The sequence below is a fragment of the Catharus ustulatus genome (assembly GCF_009819885.2).
Source record: "Catharus ustulatus isolate bCatUst1 chromosome Z unlocalized genomic scaffold, bCatUst1.pri.v2 scaffold_29_arrow_ctg1, whole genome shotgun sequence".
Lineage (NCBI taxonomy): Eukaryota > Metazoa > Chordata > Aves > Passeriformes > Turdidae > Catharus > Catharus ustulatus.
The window spans coordinates 1796082-1817443 of record NW_024879446.1 but is presented as its reverse complement, the minus strand read 5'-3'; the positions used below and the strand labels follow the sequence as shown (position 1 = coordinate 1817443).

Genomic DNA, 21362 nt, shown 5'->3' with positions numbered 1-21362 from the left:
GACGCTTTAGAATGGAATCCTCTACGAGATTTCTTAGAAAGTCATGTTCATAACAGTGCCACTGGACAAACAATGAATAAAAGGAAAGTTGTACCATAACAAGAAGAGCACTACTAGATGGAAACATTTGTTCGTTTATTTAGGTAACCCTTTCTTTCCTGAATATTCATGAATTTTGAGAATGTTCAATCAAGGAGTGTTTCCTAGTCTTTCACACTACAATTAGCAAAGCATTATGATGTATGATATGTTTTCCAAAAAACTGAGGGAGAAACGAGATTTTTCAAGCATTTCTGTTATCCTTACTTCTCTGGCAAGTGGTGCCTCTGTATCCTGGTGCACACTCACAGATCCCATCATCTGGAGAGCAGGATGCTCCATTTTTGCAGTAACAAGGCAAAGAACAATTTGGACCCCACTGTCCCTCAGCACACACACTGTCACAGTGAATACCTGCAACCACAAACAAACAAAACATCTGTGAAGAGCTCTTCTGCACAGTTAGGTTAAATCTTTGCTTCTCAGAGGGCTCAACATTAAACCACAGATCTCACAACCTCTGTATCAAAACATCACCAACATCAGGAAAGTACAAGATAAACCTGCATGTCTGTTCCTGCCTTCCCCAGAACAGTGAATTTCCCCCATATTCCAGTTTTCATGAGAGGTACATAAATGGCTTTTGCTTCCTCCATAATGGTTGTTTCAAAACAGCAGAAGTTTTGGTTTCAGATTTTATGTTTGGGAAATGCATGACTGAAGGTACTGTAGGAGCTTTTCCTTCTGAGAATTCTTCGTGTCTGACAAACTTTGTGTATAATAATGGGGTGCAGGACATGGAATGATTTCTAATTAGTGGTGAGTTGATTACTGCTCAGCCTTGTACCAAACGGAAAAACACAGTGCACACAAAGGGTTTCCAAATACACCATATGAGCATTCCAAAATGCTTAGCTGCCACAGTGTTAAGGATGCTGGTCAGTCAGTGCTTTGGTATAAAATTGATAGTAAAATGGCCACAACCTGAATCTCTACACATGTATCATAATACAAACCACCCATTACAATCATCCAATCACAGTTTGTTTGCTGTGTTCTTTTGTTTGTTTGCTTGCCATTTTCTTCACAATGCAGCAACATTAAATTTAATTTTCCTGCTTTTTAAGAAGCAATGTGCATGTTGAATGCCAGCAGGCACCACCGTGAAACTCAGACCGTACTGTGTCTGCAGCACTTTGCATTAACAATCAAGTTTTATTGTAATGCCTCTACTGAATGAATCCTCCACTAAGGGAAAAGTGGACTAGATCCAACCACAAGCATGTCTTGCTTTGTAAGTATTTCCAGCAAAATACACCATAGGTTCAATGACTGCCAGCGTCCTAAAAAAAGCAAAACAGTTTTACATGTGACAAGGGAAAAAAAAAGAATCTTTTAACTTTGAAAGCCAAGACCTACTGCTTGTAAAAATCCTGAAAAATAATTACAAGGTTTGCTGATAGATCAAACTAAGAGGTGATTCTTCAACACCCCCAGCATGTGCCTTATTAAGCTGCCCATATCAAAAGACCAACTCTCTAATTAGAGAAAAGGTGGAACTCCAGACTCTTGAATTGTTTTTCTCTGCACAACAATCAATAGACTAAAGAATCAAATATGTGTTTCAAGAGATTGCACCAACCTGTGCCAGTAAGACAGAAGAAGACTTGATTTTAAAAATCCAGATACTGACAGACAGCACACAGGTCACCTCAAAACTCTTGACTGCACAATGACCAATAGTACCGACCGAAAACAAATCTATTGTCCGAAAATGAAAGGCTGTTTACATCACTCCTTTTTCACTTTCTGCCTGCCTGGACAATATCATTCTGTCTCCATCTACATTTGAGAGGCAGTGCTGATTTGTTTCTCAGTAGCCTGGTTCAACCTTTTCATTAACTTATTTATGAATAACCAAATTAAAGAGAGGTCTGATTTTGAGAGATGGTGGGGCACAAGAGTAATATGACACCACTGCATTTTAATTCATTTTTATGAATTAAACAAGAAACAAGACCACTTCTTCCAGCTGCTTTTTTGCCTGGTGTTCCCAAACTTGAGAATTTGTGTCTCTAAGTATGTGAAAACAGAGGCAGAGCATCTGAGAGGCAGAGCCCTGTGTCCATGTGAGGTTTATCTGCCATATCACACATAGTTGCACTCAGTGCACCCTGCTGCAGAAAAGACATTTTTCACAGCCTCAATGGGTGTCAAGAGATGCCCAGTGCATAATGGTCACTATTAACAAGCCAGTGGTTGCCAAGAGCTACCAAAGTACATTATCTGAGATTATGTAGACCAGTGACATACAATAACACCAGGCTCAATTATACTGTCTTGATCTGTGCACAGAGGATGCTTTATGACAGCAGTGTCCAAGGGTGATGTGGGCACACTGGGAAGGGGAAGACAATGGGTCCCATGCTGCACAGAGCCACAGGGCTTAAAACACCCAGTAAATACCACTGAAAATGATAAAAGGGGAAAAAAAGACTCCTTCAGTACACATCAGGGAAACTGAAAAATATCCCTTAGGGAAACTGAAAAAACCCCTGCCTTTATCTCTCACTTTCACCCCTTACTCGGAGGTGAAGAACGGCATCACTCTAGCTAGCAAATAAACTGTGTACACCAAATGTCACTGAGTAACAATGATGACAGCATAACACACTGCAACACTGTTGAACATGATTCCATTTCACTGTGATTTTATTATATTCACTCTTGATCACTAGGAAAATCAATTTCACTCCTCTGCGTGCAGCAAGGCAGAAATTATTATTTACTGCACCTCTACTTATTAAAACAGTTTTCAGTCTCACTCACTATTTATTTATTTATTTAGCTAAGTTCACAAGGCACTTAAAAATAACTCGTCGAGTTTTGCATCTTATAGTTGCAAAAACCAAATGTGTATTTTTGAGAAAGAACAGGTTAGAAATATTAAAGGGATATAAAAAGATTTTAAAAATTAATTTCTAGAGTGATATTTTTTATGAAATTTCAGTGAAGAAAGCTACACTTTGATAGAAAAGCCAGAAATTATTCAGGAAAAAGAAGCATTTTTACTGGAATTTGCAAAGCAAGATTAGACTCAGCTTAGCTTTTACAACGATGTTACCAACTGGTTGATGATTGCCACAGTTTTGTGCAAGTATTAATCTCTTACACAATAAAATTGTTTTTATTAAGTTTTCTTGTTGGTTCTGATGCTGATAAGGGTATCTGAGAGAAAATGTTTTTGCCAGAGCTATGGACAAAGAGTTCTTTGATGGCCTTCACAAGTTGCTAGGCAATAGCTGAATGGTCATGATAAACTTCAGCTAAGCTGCTCTGAAGAAATGCTCATGCATTTAATGCCCAGTGCTTTATGCTGGGGGCCTCACATCCAAATCAGCATTCCCCCAGCATTCATAATTGCATGAATGAAGAATTCTTTAGGGATACCATTTCTTCTACCCATGCTAGCAGAGTATTTGCACACTCCCTATGCTGTATTTTTAAGTTGAGACTCAGTGATCCACCCAAGTCAGATGAACAAAGAGCTAATTTGTTTTAGCACTTGGGGTGGGGGTGGAAATAGTTATCAATTATTTCTTACTATCTTCCTAGGCAAATTTGCTTCTGGAAAAAGTGTTGTTTTCCAGCTTATTGTGTTTCCATTAATCTGATAAAAGGTTATTCAAACTTTCATAAGAATTGTTTTTTCTTCGTAAAGAACATGTATTTGCTGTGCAATTTATGTTAATGCACTTGGAACTTTCCAGTATAACTCCTCAACTGGTGTACTTCTCATGTGTCAGTGCAAATTGGATACGTAGCAGCCCAAACTAAAGAAGGAACAAGACCTTCAAAGGCTGGAGGCATCTTGATGTCATTAAAGCTAATGATGCCTTCCCATCATGGTCCAAGAGCTCACCCTTCATATTTGAGAAAAACTAGCACTTCTATTCAAGGCAGCTGCAACTGCTGATGGTGAGAATTACTCTCCTCATTTCTCTGTCAAATAATGGATGGGCAACCCAAAGAAAGGGAGGTGCTGGAAAGTGTCACAGGCACTATCACTATCTCTGAGGGAGGGAGGTACCTTGCTCCACTGCTGAAGGTAGCCAGAGGAATTAATTTTGTCCCAAATTGAAGAGCTAATGAGAGGATCACAGATTTTTCTCTAGAAATTCAGATTTCAGCTGCTTCACTGCAGCAGCAGGAGAATCTGTGGCTTCAAGTATTGGTAGGAAGTTAGCTAGAAAAAACTGTTAGTAGAACATCTGAGTTTGAAGGCAAACATCCTTGTCTGCAAATTCTAGTGACAGAATCTGTTTTGAGGTATTTCTAGTATCCTTCTGAAGGCCCCACTCTCACTACATACTGCTATCCACTCCAGAGGTGTTCTTGTTTTCATCTATCAATCTCTAGGCAGTCACCAGGAAATAAATTTCTCCATTTTTTAACTTCTTTGTAGCCAGAAAACAGATATACTTAATCACTGATTTAAAGCTATTTTTTTTAAAGGGTAGTATTTCTTCCATATAAAGATCCACCACAGAGCACAGAGAACAAACATAAAACAGACATAGTGAAATCTAGATGTAGGGTAGAGCCAAACCTCTTACTGGAGAATTCCTGTCCACAAGTTTGAAAAGGAAATTTGTCATTTATCTTTGGAGAGAGTGCTAAGATATCATTTCATTTTGCACCTCACTGAGTATTCCTCCCAAGAGTGCCTCGTCCTTCACGAATCCAGGGGAAACTGGTAGCAGTGGAGGGAAAACCATATTTTTACAAGACAATCTTGGCTTGGATGCACTGGTGCTACAACAGCAGCTCCTCTTTGCTCCAAAGGTGAGCAACACCCACAAAACAACTCTTCCAACTATGTTTTTTTTGCTTTGTAGGAGGAGGAAAAATGCATACTCATGGAAAGCTGAGGGTGAAGGCAGAGCTGCAGCCTCCCAGTGGACCTGTGTGTTTCCACCAGCAGGGTGGGAATCAGATGGCAGATCTCCCCTTTATAATCCAGCAACAAATGTGCCTCTCAGAAATACTTGTCAGACGCACATGGAAGAACACAGAAACAGCACATCTGGTGATGGGTGAGCTGAGTAACACCAGCAGGTGTCCAGCACAGAAAAAGTCACTGACACCCCTCTGCAGCCTACGGGTGAACGTTATGCCTGCTGGTGAAATGTGGGCTGGTATTAGTGCATCTGTCTTTTCCACAAACCACTGCCATTGTTTTGGTACAGATAGCAGACTAGTGGTATTTCATAACCCCTGGCATCACATAGCCTTTAAATCGATTTTGAGAGTAACAAATGTCATGCCAACTTGACATGACATCTCCTCGCAAATGCAAAGGTGGAGCTGCACCAGTGGAAGCAGAGCAGTGATGTGTGATCGCAACACCCACATCACTGCAATTACACTCATAAACTCTGGAGGGAAAAAAAGCTTTTGCTATTTTAATTAATCATATTGTTTTAATTAATTTAATTGATTAATGCTTTAATGTGAAACCTCTGTTTGCAAGAATATGAGTTCCCTAATCTTTCAGGAAATTTGGGAGAAATTTATTTTGACAGTTGCTTGCAGAACAGGTAAGATTAAGGGATGAAACTATCACGGTGCTTGCTGGTTTGCTTGTCCAGAGAAGTGTTAGATGCACCTTTTTAACAGAAGTTAACCCAAAGTTTTGACGTAATTTAATAAGAGAATTGTCATTACCTATCAGGAGAGCATATTTTCAGTGTGTTTCTTCTGTTTTCTATTTTAATAGCTCTTACTCTTTTCCACTTTCTGGCTACTGAGAAACGAAAAAGAATTTTTCCTCCAAATGAAAAAGAAGTTATTTATAAGATACAGTGAAAATGTCAAGGGATGAGAGAGTTTGGGGCAAACATCATCCTCTGTGTGGGCGGATGTTTCTCATTTGTGCCATCCTATCCTGCGACTCCTGGATCTTGACGGAATGGTCAGACTGCCAGGAAAAAACATCACCCTTAACTCTTCCTTCCCTAAATAGAACTATGCTGCTGCAGAGGGAAAACAAGATCAAACTACAGAAGAGCATAGGATTGCTAACTGGAGTCCTGTAAACTTCATTCTCTTTTGTTTAGGATGAAACAGAACCCAAATGAAAACCAACAACTCCAAATAAAAACAGAGATCTAATGAAAGCCAATTTTAACTATGTCCTGAGTCTTTTAACACAATAGTCAAAAACTGAACTTACTCCTAAGCAGAACCTAAGAAGGAAAAGAGAACATCCTGGGCATGCTCAAAAACAAACTTAACATAACTAAACCTTAGAGCATCACATTGTTGAACCAGCAGGGAGCTGCAGCTGTGCCTGGAGGCTGAGGCCAAGCCCCTGTGCCCATGTCAACAGCTCAGAGCTCCCTCACACCTCGAGGTCACTGACCCATTCTCCCCTTGCAGCATTTCCTGCTCCCCAGCTTGTGGGACAACTGTGTCACTCCTTCATTTGCTTCTGAAAAGTTACATAAACTATTCCCTCTGATGAAATTCCCTGGGGGAAGTGCAGATAACTGTTCTGTTCTCAAGGCTGAGGAAAATGCTGTATGTAAAGTACCTTCTTGGAAAGTCTGTGTTATTTTGATGGCATCAAAACATTTTGGGAAGTTCACCTTAGTGTCATGGATTTGTGTTTAAAATAAAAAAAACCTCACAAGTTCACATTTTTAAGCTTCCTCAAAATGTATTTATTTTTAACACTAGTTTCCCAACGATTTTAAACAACTAAATCACTTTGGCTTAGATAAGCATTAAACTGATCCAAAATCTGCTTTCCCTTTCTTTGTTTGTCAACTAGGTAGGTAACGTTACCCACACAAATCTAGTATGTCTGAGGGTTACTTTCACAAACCCAACACCAAAAAAGAAAAAAAAATGCTAATCCACTCTAACATGATTCCTTTCATTTTAGAAGCTCCTGTATTTTCCACACATCCTCCACCTGCTTCTCCACACAGCTTTATTCACAACCTCCCTCCTTAATCCTACAATCTTCTGCTATTGCTGCAATGCACTATTACAGCACAGCTATTTGAGAGCCCTTTCCAGAAGTATTCCCTCTTTTTTTTTAATCATTCCAAATATAAGCATGTGCACAAAGCCTGGATTCCTCACTGGGTATTGCTCTGACATGCAAAGTGTGGGAGGAGGATTTTTTCAGACACTGAGTATAAAGTGAGCAATGCTGTGGCTGTAGTAAAGTCTGTCTAGACATCACCAACATGCCAAAACTAGTCTGTCACACACATGCTGTTCCGATGACATCATCCAGGGAGAGTGGGCTCCATTTTATCAATAATTAAGCCTGAAGGTTCTTTCTTCTGAAGTCTTTCCTTTCAAAGAATGAAGGTGACATGAGATTTCACTACACAATATTACTACATTATGTCTTTATCTTATTATATATTATATAATGTGTATTATTAATACATTATCCTTTCCCATACCTGAATCCAAGCACAGTCAAGGTTTGTGCTGCGATGAAGCCTGTCATACCCTGGGTTACAGTAATTTCACGAATACAAGCCGCAGCAATTTGACCAAAATTTTGGTGGAAACCCAGAAGTGCGGCTAATACTCGGGGGTGGCTAATATGTGAATAATTTTCTGACATTTACAACCCCAGACGTGCCAGCCAGGGCGCCGAGCCAAGCACCTGCTAGTAAAAGCCAGCATTTCACAATTGTTACAAAGTGTTACTCTGTTGCCCTGGCTCCCTGCAGGCAGCACGGGGGGCGGGGAAAGAGGCAGGAGAGCTCTCCCCTTCTCTGCCACAGCCCGGGGAGGAGTGGGGGAGCCCGCGCCGCCATTGCTGCAGCCCAGGGAGTCGGCAGGGGCCCCGCGTCGCCATTACTGCGGCTCGGGGAGGAGTGGGGGGGCTCTTCGTGCCCGGCCGGCGCCGTGGCGGGAGCGGGGCCAGGGCGAGCGAACCCAGAGGTGGCGGCCAGCCCCGACTGGCACCACCGAGCTGGGCCACCTGGCCCCGTCAGCAGCCCCTAGCGGGCCGAGCCTGCACAGCCCGAGCCGAGCCAGTAAACCCCCCGCCATGCCGCGGTTCTGTTAGTATTTGGCAACTTTGTTGCACGCGGGTCCTCGCTGCGAACGACAGAGCGGCTTATATTCAGGTGCGGTTTATTTATGGACAAAGAACGAAATATTTGCCAACACCCAGAGATGCGGCTTATACTCAGTGCGGCTTGTATTCGTGAAATCACTGTACTTATATCACACTGTCCAGGTAATTTTTATAAGCTGTTATAAATAAAGCTCTTAGATTTTTAATCTGGCCTTTCAAAACGGCCTGTTTTAACCTGGATCCATTAATTAAAACACCTTTTGACCCTGATTATCTTTCTCAATTTTAGAAGACTCACAGCATGTACTTCAAGCTGTGCCTTTAGGACTTGTGAACAGCTCTACCTACCCGCCCTGTTAAGATCAGCAACTGTTCACATGTTTTCATGGTGGTTATTCTTTTACTAATACATTTTAGTAATTTATGAGATCACATTCTGAGCAGATTCAAATGTCAGTTTGTGGAAATGTATCCAAACACACACACAATTACCTGAAAACTACATAAAAGTTAAGGACATTAACATCATAACAAAATAAACACTAAGTGTCAGGAAAAATAGCAATGCCTGGCATAAGGTTAATAGTATTTTATTCATAATTCACTCAGGTAGCTTATACTTTTTCGCACTCCTGAGGCATCTGAGTGGCTAATGGCAAGTCGCACTGCAGCTTGTGGGAAGAGAATTGAAACAAAAGATTGAACTCCTGCCTCAGTTAGGTGAGTGCTGGCTCTTGAAACTCCTCTCACTCACATTGGTGAGACACGCCTTCTCAAAGAGCAAATAAACAGAAAAAATGAGTAAATAATAGATAGGTCTGGTGTCCTAGAGCAAAGCAGTAGTTGTTCCTACCTGTGTATCTGTATCCCCTAGAGATTCCCACTTCCTACCCCTAATAAACATAAAAGTCATGCTCATCTAAACAGAAAGTAGAAAAAACAGCAGGTAGGCTGTAATCAGCTACAGTTAATCAACCTGAATTGTAGACAATGAGTATTATGTACTTCAAACAAGATGCTGGCAATCCATCCACAGAGCTAGGAAGAAAGAGCATACAAAATATTGTTTTTGGGAAAAAAGCAATAGTAAGACTGTATCTGTCTGAGGAAATGATAAGCCCACCTCCACCTACTTTGTCTAAAAGGACCACAAAAAGAAAGAAAACAATTCTATCATGAACCTACAAGTCAGTTAGGCTAAACATTAATTTATAGAGGTGTGGAGTATGTCTGAAACCACAAATAAAACACAAATCTCTGATTTTTAGAGCACAAACATTCTTTGTTCATTTAGGGTTTGTTTTTCATGCTGACTCCTCAATATTAAATGGAAGGAGCCCACACAAACAGGTGATGTGAGATCTGACCCCTGCAACACTGCAGCATCACAGTGAGGCAGCAAGTCTGGAATGCTCTCAGAAGGGCAAACTTACAGTGCTAATTAAACCTTACTGAAGACCAAAGAGCTCTTCTGAATTTAAAGCTTAGAAATCTTTGTGAGACCTAAAACTTCCTCCTAGAGATAAAGGAACTATTTCATGATAGCTAGCTTTCTACAAGGTTCCACCATGTTTTCAAAAAATCTTGCTCTCCACCAGTAGGAGGGTGCAACAACAGTGCCAAACACAAATTTTGGTGAATTATTTGATTGACACAGTTCTTAAAAAACCACAATGTAAAAAAGAAAAAAATGGTGAGAAAATTTTCATACAGGACAAAACACATGCAGAGAAACTTAAAAAAGGATGAGACACTGTAAAGACAGCAGTTGCTGTACGGTTGTCTTGGTTTGAGGCAAGTTAGGAGGTTAACAGGTTGTGACAATGGCTCATCCTCCTCTTGGCTGCCTGAAGGAAGCTTCCAAGGTTCCTGGACCATCATCATTCTTTACTCCAAAGCTGCCAGAACAGCCTTGGATATTTACAGTTGATCACCACTTCCGTAAGGAAGTAGTGTAGTGGAGGTGGCCAAGCTTTAAAGTTTCCCTTTTCCATTCCCAGTCTTCTGCAGATCCCACACTGGACAAAGCTTCCTCAAATATGAGTCACAGCAGGCACACAGCGACCCCAGAACGGAACCCTTTCCCCTTCCAACCTAACAAACTTTTCCTTTGCCCTCAAAACCAAGTTCTACTGATGGGGAAACTCTGGTTGTGTTTTCCAAGGGTGTCTCCTGTACCTGACCATCCTGGGAGGCAGCGGCAGTAGCCCGTGGTGGGATGGCACCCATCCGCGTGGCTGCAGTCACAGCGCTCAGCGCAGTCCAGGCCGTAGGTACCGTCCTGTGGCAACAAAAAGCAGAACAACCCACAGATGATGGCAGCTACGAGTTAGAGGAGAGACAAGTTATGGTCAGCCCAACCTCAAAAAGCAGCCACAGATCCCTCCCAAATCTCTAGGTTGATGTCAATGTAAAATACTTGTGGTGCTTGGAACATTTCAGCATCCTATGCTTTTGTTCTTTCATTTAAGAGCAAAGATAAAGAATGAAATATGTTGTCTTGAAAAATTCCAGACTAAAGCAATCAAACCCTGCATAAAACCCTGAGATCTCTGCTTATGGGTCAAAATGGGTACCACACAGAGGCATAATTTTTAAGAAAACTAGTAAAAACCATTAAATTACAAGATACCTTCAGTGTGAGGTTCACTGCATAAATAATGCAAAACTGTCACTTTCTTTTGATTAGAAACATTTATCTTTTGATTAAAAACATTTCTCTCTGCACAACATATACTCCATCAAAAAGAGATAATCTTTGGTTATGTGACAGTGCACGAAACAAAACTTTTATTTTTACCAATGCAACATTTTTTGAAGCAACAAGAGATTAAAGTTACAAGTTGAATTACCACATCGGTGTATTTCTTTTTTCATGGAAAACATCTAAACATTTGAATTTGCTTTTCCTGCTTCTTCCATAGAAGCTGGCACACAGATTTGTGGATAAATTCACACAAAATCAACCAAAGAAAATGAGAAGAGCAGATTCTTTACAATCCCTAAACAAGGCAAAATATAACAGTCAACTGATCTCGAATAAAATGTGTCAGAACCAAATTAAAAAAAAAAAAGGACCATTTTTAAAAGGCCAATATAATTTCTAGTAATACTTCAGGGTTACCTACACCAAAGGTGAAAAAGGAAAAAAAAAACATGTCAGGGTTAAACCCCAATCATTTACATTCAAGGTTAAAAATTGGTGTCATTCGTGTTAAAAATCGGACTGAAACCTATATGAAAACTAATCTGCTGTTCTTTGATGTTCACGCATACATTCCAACCAAGTGCCACAGGATTTAGCTATTCAACTGCCAGTCTTTCAAGTCTAAAGTAGAACAAAATCTTACATTACTTCAGTGTAAAGAGCCTTTTGCTCATCTCAACAATACATTTTTATATACAGAAAAAGAAAAGATTAAGCATTTCCTTTGCATATAATCAGAGTTGGAATGAAAGGAAATCCTCAAATATGCTGCTGAAAAGCAGTATTTTTAGCCTGCTATGTACTTGGATTGAAGTCCAAACTGTAGTTCAAATCATGAACAACAATCTGAGCAGTGATAATAAGGTTTTGAAGTTACAGTAATTTCACGAATACAAGCCGCAGTAATTTGACCAAAATTTTGGCGGAAACCTGGAAGTGTGGCTAATACTCGGGGGCGGTTAATATGTGAATAATTTTCTGACATTTACAACCCCAGATGTGGCAGCCAGGGCGTCGAGCCAAGCACCTGCTAGTAAAAGCCGGCATTCCGCGATTGTTACAGTGTTATTCTGTTGCCCTGGCTCCCTGCAGGCAGCACGGGGGGCGGGGAGAGAGGCGGGAGAGCTCTCTTCCCTCCTCTGCCGCAGCCCAGGGGAGAGATGGGGGGAGCCCGCGCCGCCATTGCCGCGGCCCGGGGAGGAGGGGGGGAGCCCGCGCCGCCATTGCCGCGGCTCGGGGAGCCGACGGGAGCCCCACGCCGCCATTGCTGCGGCTTGGGGAGGAGTGGGGGGCTCTGCCCCCGCCCTCTACCACCGTGGCGGGAGCAGGGAGTGCTCCGTGCCCGGCCGGCACCGCGGCACGAGCGGGGCGCTCTCTCCGTGCCCGGCCGGCGCCGCGGTGTGAGCGGGGCCAAGGCGAGCGAACCCAAAGGTGGCGGCCAGCCCCGACTGGCACCACCGAGCTGGGCCACCTGGCCCCGTCAGCATCCCCTAGCGGGCCGAGCCTGCACAGCCTTAGTTGAGCCAGTAAACCCCCTGCCATGCCACGGTTCTGTTAGTATTTGGCAACTTTGTTGCACGCAGGTCCTCGCTGCAAACGACAGAGCGGCTTATATTCAGGTGCGGTTTATTTATGGACAAAGAACGAAATATTTGCCAATACCTAGAGATGCGGCTTATACTCAGTGCGGCTTGTATTCGTGAAATCACTGTACTGAAATAAATTGAAATACATTGATTTAAATAAAGTCTCTGCTCAGACATGAAAAACATTTCAGATAGCAGGAATTATTTGAATTATTTTTTATAAATTATTATATTTATTATTATTTGAATAAAAAATTTCTGCTTATTCCCCTGCTCAGGAATTTTGAAGCAGAACTTGCATTTGAAATAGGTAAATGCCTATGGACATTGTTTAATGCAGATGGAGAAAGGGAGAGGAAGACCATGAGCTTGGGCATGCTGAATTAACTGATACAGAAATGCTTTTAAGCTTTATTTTACTAAGCTTGGAATAGTGATGCCATTACTCTGCAATGATGCATGTCTATTTTAAATGTGAGTTTTAGAAAAGCTAACACAGCTTGGGAGGTCTCATCACCCTCCAAAATCAGGGACTAAGTGATAAACAAAGCTTCTTGAGGAGACAGAAAAATCAGTCTTCTGATGGAGATGCATTGTTGGAAACACTGTGCAGGTGGTACCGCCATCAGCTTTCCAGAATATATTCAATTTTCTTTGCCTCTTTCCTCTCTACAGGAGTGCTTAATCTTAAAACCAAAAGCTAAGCCCCAAAAAACCACTCCTCAGTGTTCCTAGCACAGTTCAGGAGAACAAATTTTCACTGAAAATGAGGTGATTTCCAGTTCATGTCATTGCTTAGTAGAGTTTGCCCACACTGAAAAAAGCTTAAATGTGATATGGGAGGGGAATTTATAAGGTGTGTGTTCACTTCAAGTGATTCTTTTGCAGTTATATCGAATCAACAACCTGCTCTGCAGATACATGGCAAAAGTTAGCAACTGATGAGAGAAAAGAAGAGAAGAGAGAAGTTTATTTTAATAATTAGTCTTGTTACTTTGAAATTTTGTTAAAAATTTCCCAGAAAATTGAAGCCCGTCATTGAAAACAGTGGACCCTGGAAAAAAACCATTTTTAATAAAATATTTATCTTTTTTCAGTGTAAGAAATATAATTGAAACTAAACAGTTACACAATAAAACAGATCCACTTGGAATTTTACAATTTAAAAACTTCTGAAATCATGTACTTGAATTTATGCATTTTGTTTTTCCAAAGCTGCAGATTACAAGGTGGAACAGAACTGATACGGAGCATGCCATTGTCCTCACAATGATTTCTGATTTTCCAAAGTCTGGGAGAGAGCAGAAGTCAAAGTCTCAGTAGAAAAGCAAAGACCTGTCATGGGACTGGCTGGTAAGAGTAACTAACTTTTGACTGAGCAGGAATGAAAATTTTTAATCATACTGTAACACAGACATAAGAAAAAAAGTAATTAAAATGACATTATTTTATTTGGGGTGTATTTTTCTCTCATTATTTATACTTATACGTAGCTGAACAGTTGCAGTTTGATAGCATTTGATGAAGAAATGTTAGAAGAATTGTTAGTGCCTATCCCTGACCCTGCACCCCACCTTGTGTGCTCCAAGGGGACTCATCTTCATGCAGACAAAGAATGATGGATGCCCCTCCCTGCCCAATATTCTCCTACAAAAATTCAAAATTCAGTGGAATTATTAAACGACCTGGCAAGGGAGTTCACATTTCTCTCCCCTCCATCCCGGGGCACAGGTACAGGTTCCATCCAGAGCATTACAAGCCCCTCCATTAAGACACTGGCAGGTCAGGTTACAGCCCAGGCCCCATGTACCACTGGGGCAATTTATGGAGCAATCCACACCATGCCAACCTGCCAAACAAAAAAAAAAACAAACAAACAAACAAAAAAACCAAACAAACAAAAAAAAGGGATGAAAGTCAGAAATTAATCAGGTTTTCCCCCACTGCTCTCACAGGGTGCATGCCATGCCATGGGGCACGTCTCTGAGATTGGCAATACTGGGGTAACATTCACTGCAGGATTTATCAGCAGCTTCAGCTGAGGGCTTGTCCAGGTTCAAAAAAAGGTGTTCAAGGGCACCTTGTAACATCTGTGCACAGCACACATCTGCAGATGGGTGCCAACAAGCAAAAGAGACTGATGGAAGATCTGAAAATAGGGACACCTTAACATTTCACTGAGTAGCTCTAAATTACACTGAGAGTGTTAAGGTGTAGCCTGAAAATAATTAGGAATATTTTCCCTAGGCTCAAGCTGCTGCTTTCATAATGTTGCACCAGCATTCAACTCAGATAGTCCTGTAATATGGGTTTAGCAAGTATCTAACAAAAAAACCCCCAAAAGACACAAAAGTATTGCATAAATTGGATTCTCCAGGGAAACAGAGAAGACCTTTTAGATGATTTCTGTACTTCTCTCCACACACAAAAGGAAATGCAATGGAAAATAGCTTTAAAATGCAGCATTCACCACTGATCATGCCTGAGAGCAATGGTTTGCAGACTGGATAGACTGTGATGTAAATAGATTTTTTAAAATGTGATCATCCATTGGATCCAAAGAGGAACAGTGTGAGGCAGTCAGTCACATATTGCCACCACCAGTGACACAGGCCAAGTTTCTAATTTTGTACATTGTTTACAGTAAGTGGAGGGAAAAACTGAGACCGATCAATAGGCTATGCAAAACACTGCCTCGTGCTTCATTGATAACTTCAAATGTAGGGGTCACTTCAGGAAAAAATGTATTGTTAGTAATTTGGCTGGGAAATTGAGACACTGTCCCTCAACTGTCTTCCCAGGATTTATAATATTCCTTTGTTTACATGACAAGTGCTTAGGTTCTGTGTAATTTTACTTTTTGCTGTCCTTCTTCACTGTAGTACAATTAAAACTGCCAAGGTGTGCCTGACATGGCAGGGGACAGGAAAAAATGATCTTTAAGGTCCCTTCCAACCCAAACTGTTACCAAATCCTCCAAAACCCTTGGCATAAATAAAACCCTCCAACACTGTCTTATCTGTGTCAGCAAGGCAGGCACTAGTTTATTCCTGGTCAGAGTCTGTGTGTGCGGCTGACAAAATTCTGGCCTCCACACAGATGCACACACAAAACTTTTTCAGCTTTTTATACATTTTTAACAGACAAATTATTATTAATTGGTTAAATCACATAATTCTCTTTCATTGCATAGCATTCTATCCTCTATTGATAATTGAATCCTCACTTCTCCGGCTAATTAGTAAGTAATTTTTACTCTTTTTACCATCTTTTCCCTAGGTAGGAAGTGTCCAACACATATATGAAGCATTTGTTATCTTACTCTCTTCCTCATTTTCTGGTTTCTGCAAGATGTCTTTGAAGCCCACAAATTCTGCACTTTAGTATTCATTTTGAACAACACATCTCTCTCTTTTTCCCCCCTCCAGGCTTTATTCACTGAAGCATATCAAAGTTAGCTAAGGAAAACTTGAAGTTTCAGTAACTTTTCCCAAGCTGTATTCCCACAGTAGCTGCTTACGACAAACTTGGCTAAATTGTGGCTAAAAGTGATTCAAAGCTAACATACAGTAATTTCACGACTATAAGGCGCACCCTTATGACTAAAATTTTTCCCTAAACCCGGAAGTGCACCTTATAGTCCGGTGCGCCTTATCTGATCTACAAAGTTGCGAAATTTGCCAAACCGGAAGTGAGAGCTGCGAGGGGGGGCGGCGCCGCGGGAGCACCGAGTAGCCATGGTGGGGCAGCCGCGGGCAGCCCCAGGCACAGGGAGCAGCGCGGGCAGGAAGGCAGAGGGCGGCCCCGGGCAGCCCCAGGCACGGGGAGCAGCGCGGGCTGGAAGGCAGAGGGCGGCCCCAGGCGGCCCTAGGCACGGGGAGCAGCGCGGGCTGGAAGGTGGGGGGACCACAGTGCTGGGGGCAGCGGCGCCACAGCTGATAGGGGCAGGCGCGGCCAGTGGGACTGCGTTGCTGGAGGCAGCGGGGTCACAGCCCGATAGGGGCTGACGGGACCGCAGTGCTGGGGGCAGCGGCGCCACAGCTGATAGGGGCAGGCGCGGCCAAGCAGGACTGCGGTGCTGGAGGCAGCGGGGCCACAGCCCGATGGGGGACGACGGGGCCGCGGTGCGCCGAGCCGAGCGAGGGATGGGAAGCAGGGCAGTTGGCGCCGGCGAGCCGAGCGAGGGACGGGCGGCAGGGCTGCTCCACGGAGCCGCGAGGGGGAACAGCATGGTGCCACAACGGAACCGCGAGGCGGAACGGCACGGCAGCGGAGCCAATGTGAGCGAGGGTCGGGCGGCATGGCAGCGGCGCCGCCGAGACGAGCGAGACACGGGCGGCACGGCAGGAGTACCAAGCCGAGCGAGGGACGGGCAGCATGGCGGCGGCGCCGCCGAGCCCAGTGAGGGACAGACGGCATGGCAGGAGCGCCGAGCCGAGCAAGGGAATGGCACGGCAGCTTCTTGGAGCCATGGGGGGGAACAGCACCATGGCAGAACGGAGCCGCAAGGGGGAGGCGGCCCCGCGGCTGCGCCGAGCCGTGCCAGCCGGCACTGGGGGTGGGCGGGAGTGCCAGGGTCCACTGCACAGGGAGGGCACCTGGGGCTGCCTTTGAAAGCCTACACCGATGTGAAAAATGTTTCCAAATTGAGCCCCTGCCAGCAAACTCCACGATCGCGGGTTTTCGTTACTAATTTGTTACTTTGTTGCGCGCGGCACAGATCTTTGCGGCAAAAAAAAAGTGCGCCTTATAGTCCGGTGCGCCTTATCTGATCTACAAAGTTGCAAAATGTGCCGGCTCCCGGGGGGTGCGCCTTATAGTCCGGTGCGCCTTATGGTCGTGAAATTACTGTACTCCTTATAGCCGACATAAGGGTTAGATTAATTAAAAACAAATTATTAAACTTCAATGAAAACCACTAATTTAAAAAAAAGGAGATAAGTTATATAATTTCCAACAAAATCATTCTGAGATTCTGTATGATTTTGATTAGGAATGTTGACATCAGAGAAAGGGTACACTCCACAGACCTCCTGATAGAGCAGAGACATGTTTTCTTTCCTGAGAACATGTTTTCCTTGTTTTTATCTTCCAGAGCAGCAGAAGCATCAAGTGTTTACTTCTCATTAAGCTTCTTTTTCTCTACTTCAAAAACCCAATTTCATTTTACAGTTACAGACAAATAAAATCCATCTGAGGAGACACTTACCGGCTTTGCAGGCACAAGAGCCATCCACAGGTGAACAGGTTGCCTCATTTTTGCAGCTGCACATGGAGGAGCAGTTCACTCCGTATGTTCCAGGGAGACAAGGGGTACCACAAGATGCACCCTGAATTATAGAAAAAACTAGAGTCTAAAAACCATCTGAGGAGGCTCAGACAATACAACTGATTCAAGTGATACAAAAGCCAGAAAAAATTCAGCCCATGCATGTCCTAGGTTGTCACTAAATTGTCTTTAATTTAGGGAAGAGGGACACCTTCATGCTTTCAAGTATTTTTAAAGTCTTCTTAAGCAGGTAATAATTTTCTGTGACTCGCTGTGAGAGCTCCGGTCACATAGTACCTGGTTAGATTGATGGAATAAAGAAGCTCTTTATAAAACCAAAACACAGAAAGAAAGCAGTTTAATGGCAAATTATGTGGGTATGTAAAATATTTTTAAATGCTAATTTGGCTGACGTTTTTGACGTTATTATTTTTACAAGAACACTCGTACTGTAAAATGTTACATTAGCATCCAAAGCACATGTAACAGCAAATGCTTGTAAAAGTTTCAGAATAATCTGTCCTGATGTACAAAAAGAAGTGCTTTTGGCTGGTGTTTCTGTGGATGGAGCGTGAGGAGCTGATGACTGAAACCTATCACTCCTCCCCTCACACCTGAACAGCACACCCTCATTCTTACCAACATCTTATAAAGCAAATAACCCCTTCTTCTAAAAATGCCTTCATTTCAGCACTGAGAATCCATCAGAAATGTTGAGTTTTCAGGATCCTATAGCACAAGGAGTGCTACCCAGACACCCTCAATTCTCTTTTACTGTAGCAGAGAGAGGACGAGGTGGCACCCTGAAGGATTTGTTGCACAACTGGGGCTGAAAACTGTGAAACTGTGAAAGTGAGACCTCTTTTACCTTAAATCCAGGGGCACAGGTGCACTTCCCAGTGACGCTGTCGCAGTCAGCCCCATTCTGGCAGCTGCAGATCTGCTGACACGACTCCCCGTAGAAGCCTGGGGAACACGTCTCGTTGCAATACAGCCCAGACCAGCCTGGCTTGCAGGAGCATTCCCCAGACATGGGGTGACAGCTGCCACGGGAGGGGGGATGACAGGTTAACTCGGTAATTCAGGACTAAATATGGCATAAATATTATTTTCTTTCCACAGGACAAAAAAAAAAAAAAAACTGTTGCAGATGGCTTGCACAAGGGTCTTGCGTGAGATGATTTTACTTCCCAGAACACAATTTGGTGTATTTTATATAAAAATACATGCCAATTAAGATAGGAAATGTAACAATATACAACATACAGACATTTTGGAAAGAAATGAAGAGGTATCATTTTTCTGTCGCTATTTGAACAGCAACCTTGTTGGAACACAGTTTTTACTGTAATTCAGATACCCATGGATACAAATATTAAGAGGATGAAACCATTATATCCCTCAATATTTCTTGTTACCTTCCCACTCTAACATGATCATTTTCGCAACCCTGCAGAAGCTCAGCAGCATATTGTCTGAGAAACATGATCTAGACAAATAGCATGGCATCCAACACAAAATAACAACAGCACCCCATCAGCCCCATCAGCAAAGCAAGAACATTCTTTTCATTGAATTAGCTTGATGGAGGACAACAGGAATATTTCAGGGAATGGCACAAAATCATCAGCACGAGGCAGAAGCCAGCTACAGGATGACGTTAGTGACCTTTCGGGGAGTATCTCCCCTCTCTGCTGGTCATACCTGGTGGCAGAGCAGCTGCCTTTATACCTGGAACAGCAGTTTCATTGAAGGGCCACGGAGGCAGCTGCTGCCGCGTAACAAATGGACATCATCAGCTGTGCAAAGACATATAGGCTGGGAGAGGGGACACAACGGGGTGTTCTGTAGCACTCTGGCAGACAAAGCATTTGCTTAATTCTCACCAAAGGAAAGCCTTAGTATTCAAATCCAACATATTTACAATGGGAAGACTGTTTGGAGATACTTGTCTCCCACTGATTAAAGTGAAGCCCCTTTAAGAATGCTGGAACGCCAAAAAAAAAAAACCAACAAAAACAACAAAAAAAAACAACACAAAAACCCCTTCCTCCAGACAAATTAAATTACCCATGACAAGAGCCTGGTTTTGCAAGCCTTACTGACTTTGTATGTGGGGGTGTATTGGAAACTGAGTATTTTTCTGACTATTTGAAACTCTCAAAAAATACTGGCCAGACTTTTAGGTACTGTAACATTACAACAGCAATCTTTGAAAAAGCTGCAGTGTTACATGGGAACACAATGTTAGCTGCAACTGCTCTTGGACTTGAGGGTTCCTCTTGTCTGAGTTTAAAATTGCTGAAAACAACCGTTGCTAATCAGGGAAGGCATGGATTGTGAAAGCTGGAACATCACTATGTATTCTGCTTCCTGCTTATTTAATGCACATGCTATGGCACCATAAAAACTTGTGGCTCTTCAAGATATTAAAATACCTTTGACAGTGTTGACATAAAGTGAGAGGAAAGGTCTTTTCATGCAGAAATGGGTCAAAACTCATGGTGTTCATACTGAACAGTCCTGGTTATATGTTAGTTATGTGCATACCTGCCATGAAACAAGATGAAATGGAACTATTCTCACATAAAACACGCAAAATTATGAAGACACATGATGTAGCAAGAGAACCAGGTTTGTCCCCTGACCTAAATTCCTGTAGGACCCCTAAGTTCTCATCAGTGGAAGAATACAGAGCAGTGGAAATTTAAAAAAAAATACAATTCAATCCACAACTAGATAGTCGTTAGGATAAGAATCAGAATATATTCATAACATAAATTCAGTAGCACTGACACTTAAAGTTGTAAATCACAGAATCCTATAAATTCATGACTTGGAAGCATGGCTTGTTGTTGGGGTTTGGTTTTTTTCTTGGTTTTTTTTTTCACTTCCAGGAGAGGGGGAGCCCATACATATGAGGAAGCACTGGATATGAGGCAGAGGCATTGATATTCTGTGCCCTCCAGTGAGTGTCACTGAGGCGTCCTTGCCCATGTATTGACTGACACCAAAATTAGTATTCTGTGATTTGTAATTAGATGTAGGAAGTCAAAGCACTTCTGGAGGTTTTTGATGGGTTCTCACACAGTTATCTTAATTGGCAATAATGTTTAAATATTAAGGTAGAGAAATAAAGAGATGCTGAGAGATACTGACAGTATATTCTCTTTTATTCCAAGTTGTCTGTTCACACTTGATGGAAATACAACCCTACTCTTTGCACAGACAAAAAACATTACTTGTGGACAGTTCATATTATATATTTGAAGGACTTAGGTTAACAGAATGATTTTTATATGCTTAATTTATCTGTCTTGCTTTAAAAATATCCAACTAAATTGTGCATCACCCTAAAAAATAAATATAGATATAAATACAAATACATACAAAATTTCCAAGCAAAGCTCTTGCACCTGTACATACAGGCCCATTAGAAAAATGGAAAATTATAAGGCCCTAATCTCTACTTTAAAAACAGAGCTAAACTACATGAACCAAAAATGAATTCCACCAATAAAACTGCAATCAATCCTACAAAGGTATCTCAGAAAGTGCATGAGACAAGAAAAAAAACCCCACTAGTGTTCACGTCATGAATAAATCTTAATTTCAGTCTGACTGCACCAAGGGTGTTGATACAAGAAG

General features: G+C 42.2%; 1 protein-coding gene across 3 annotated transcripts in view; it reads right to left on the bottom strand.

The window, feature by feature from the left end:
* MEGF10 (multiple EGF like domains 10) overlaps positions 1–21362 on the bottom strand; it is a 91788-nt gene that overhangs the window by 19515 nt on the left and 50911 nt on the right. For all 3 annotated transcript variants that reach the window (XM_033086606.1, XM_033086607.1, XM_033086608.1), the window contains exons 10-14: positions 18583–18757; positions 17655–17775; positions 14131–14294; positions 10331–10433; positions 307–453 (exon numbers count right to left, since the gene is read on the bottom strand). In XM_033086606.1, coding sequence (XP_032942497.1) covers positions 307–453; positions 10331–10433; positions 14131–14294; positions 17655–17775; positions 18583–18757 — 710 coding nt within the window. The remainder of the gene's footprint in view (positions 1–306; positions 454–10330; positions 10434–14130; positions 14295–17654; positions 17776–18582; positions 18758–21362) is intronic.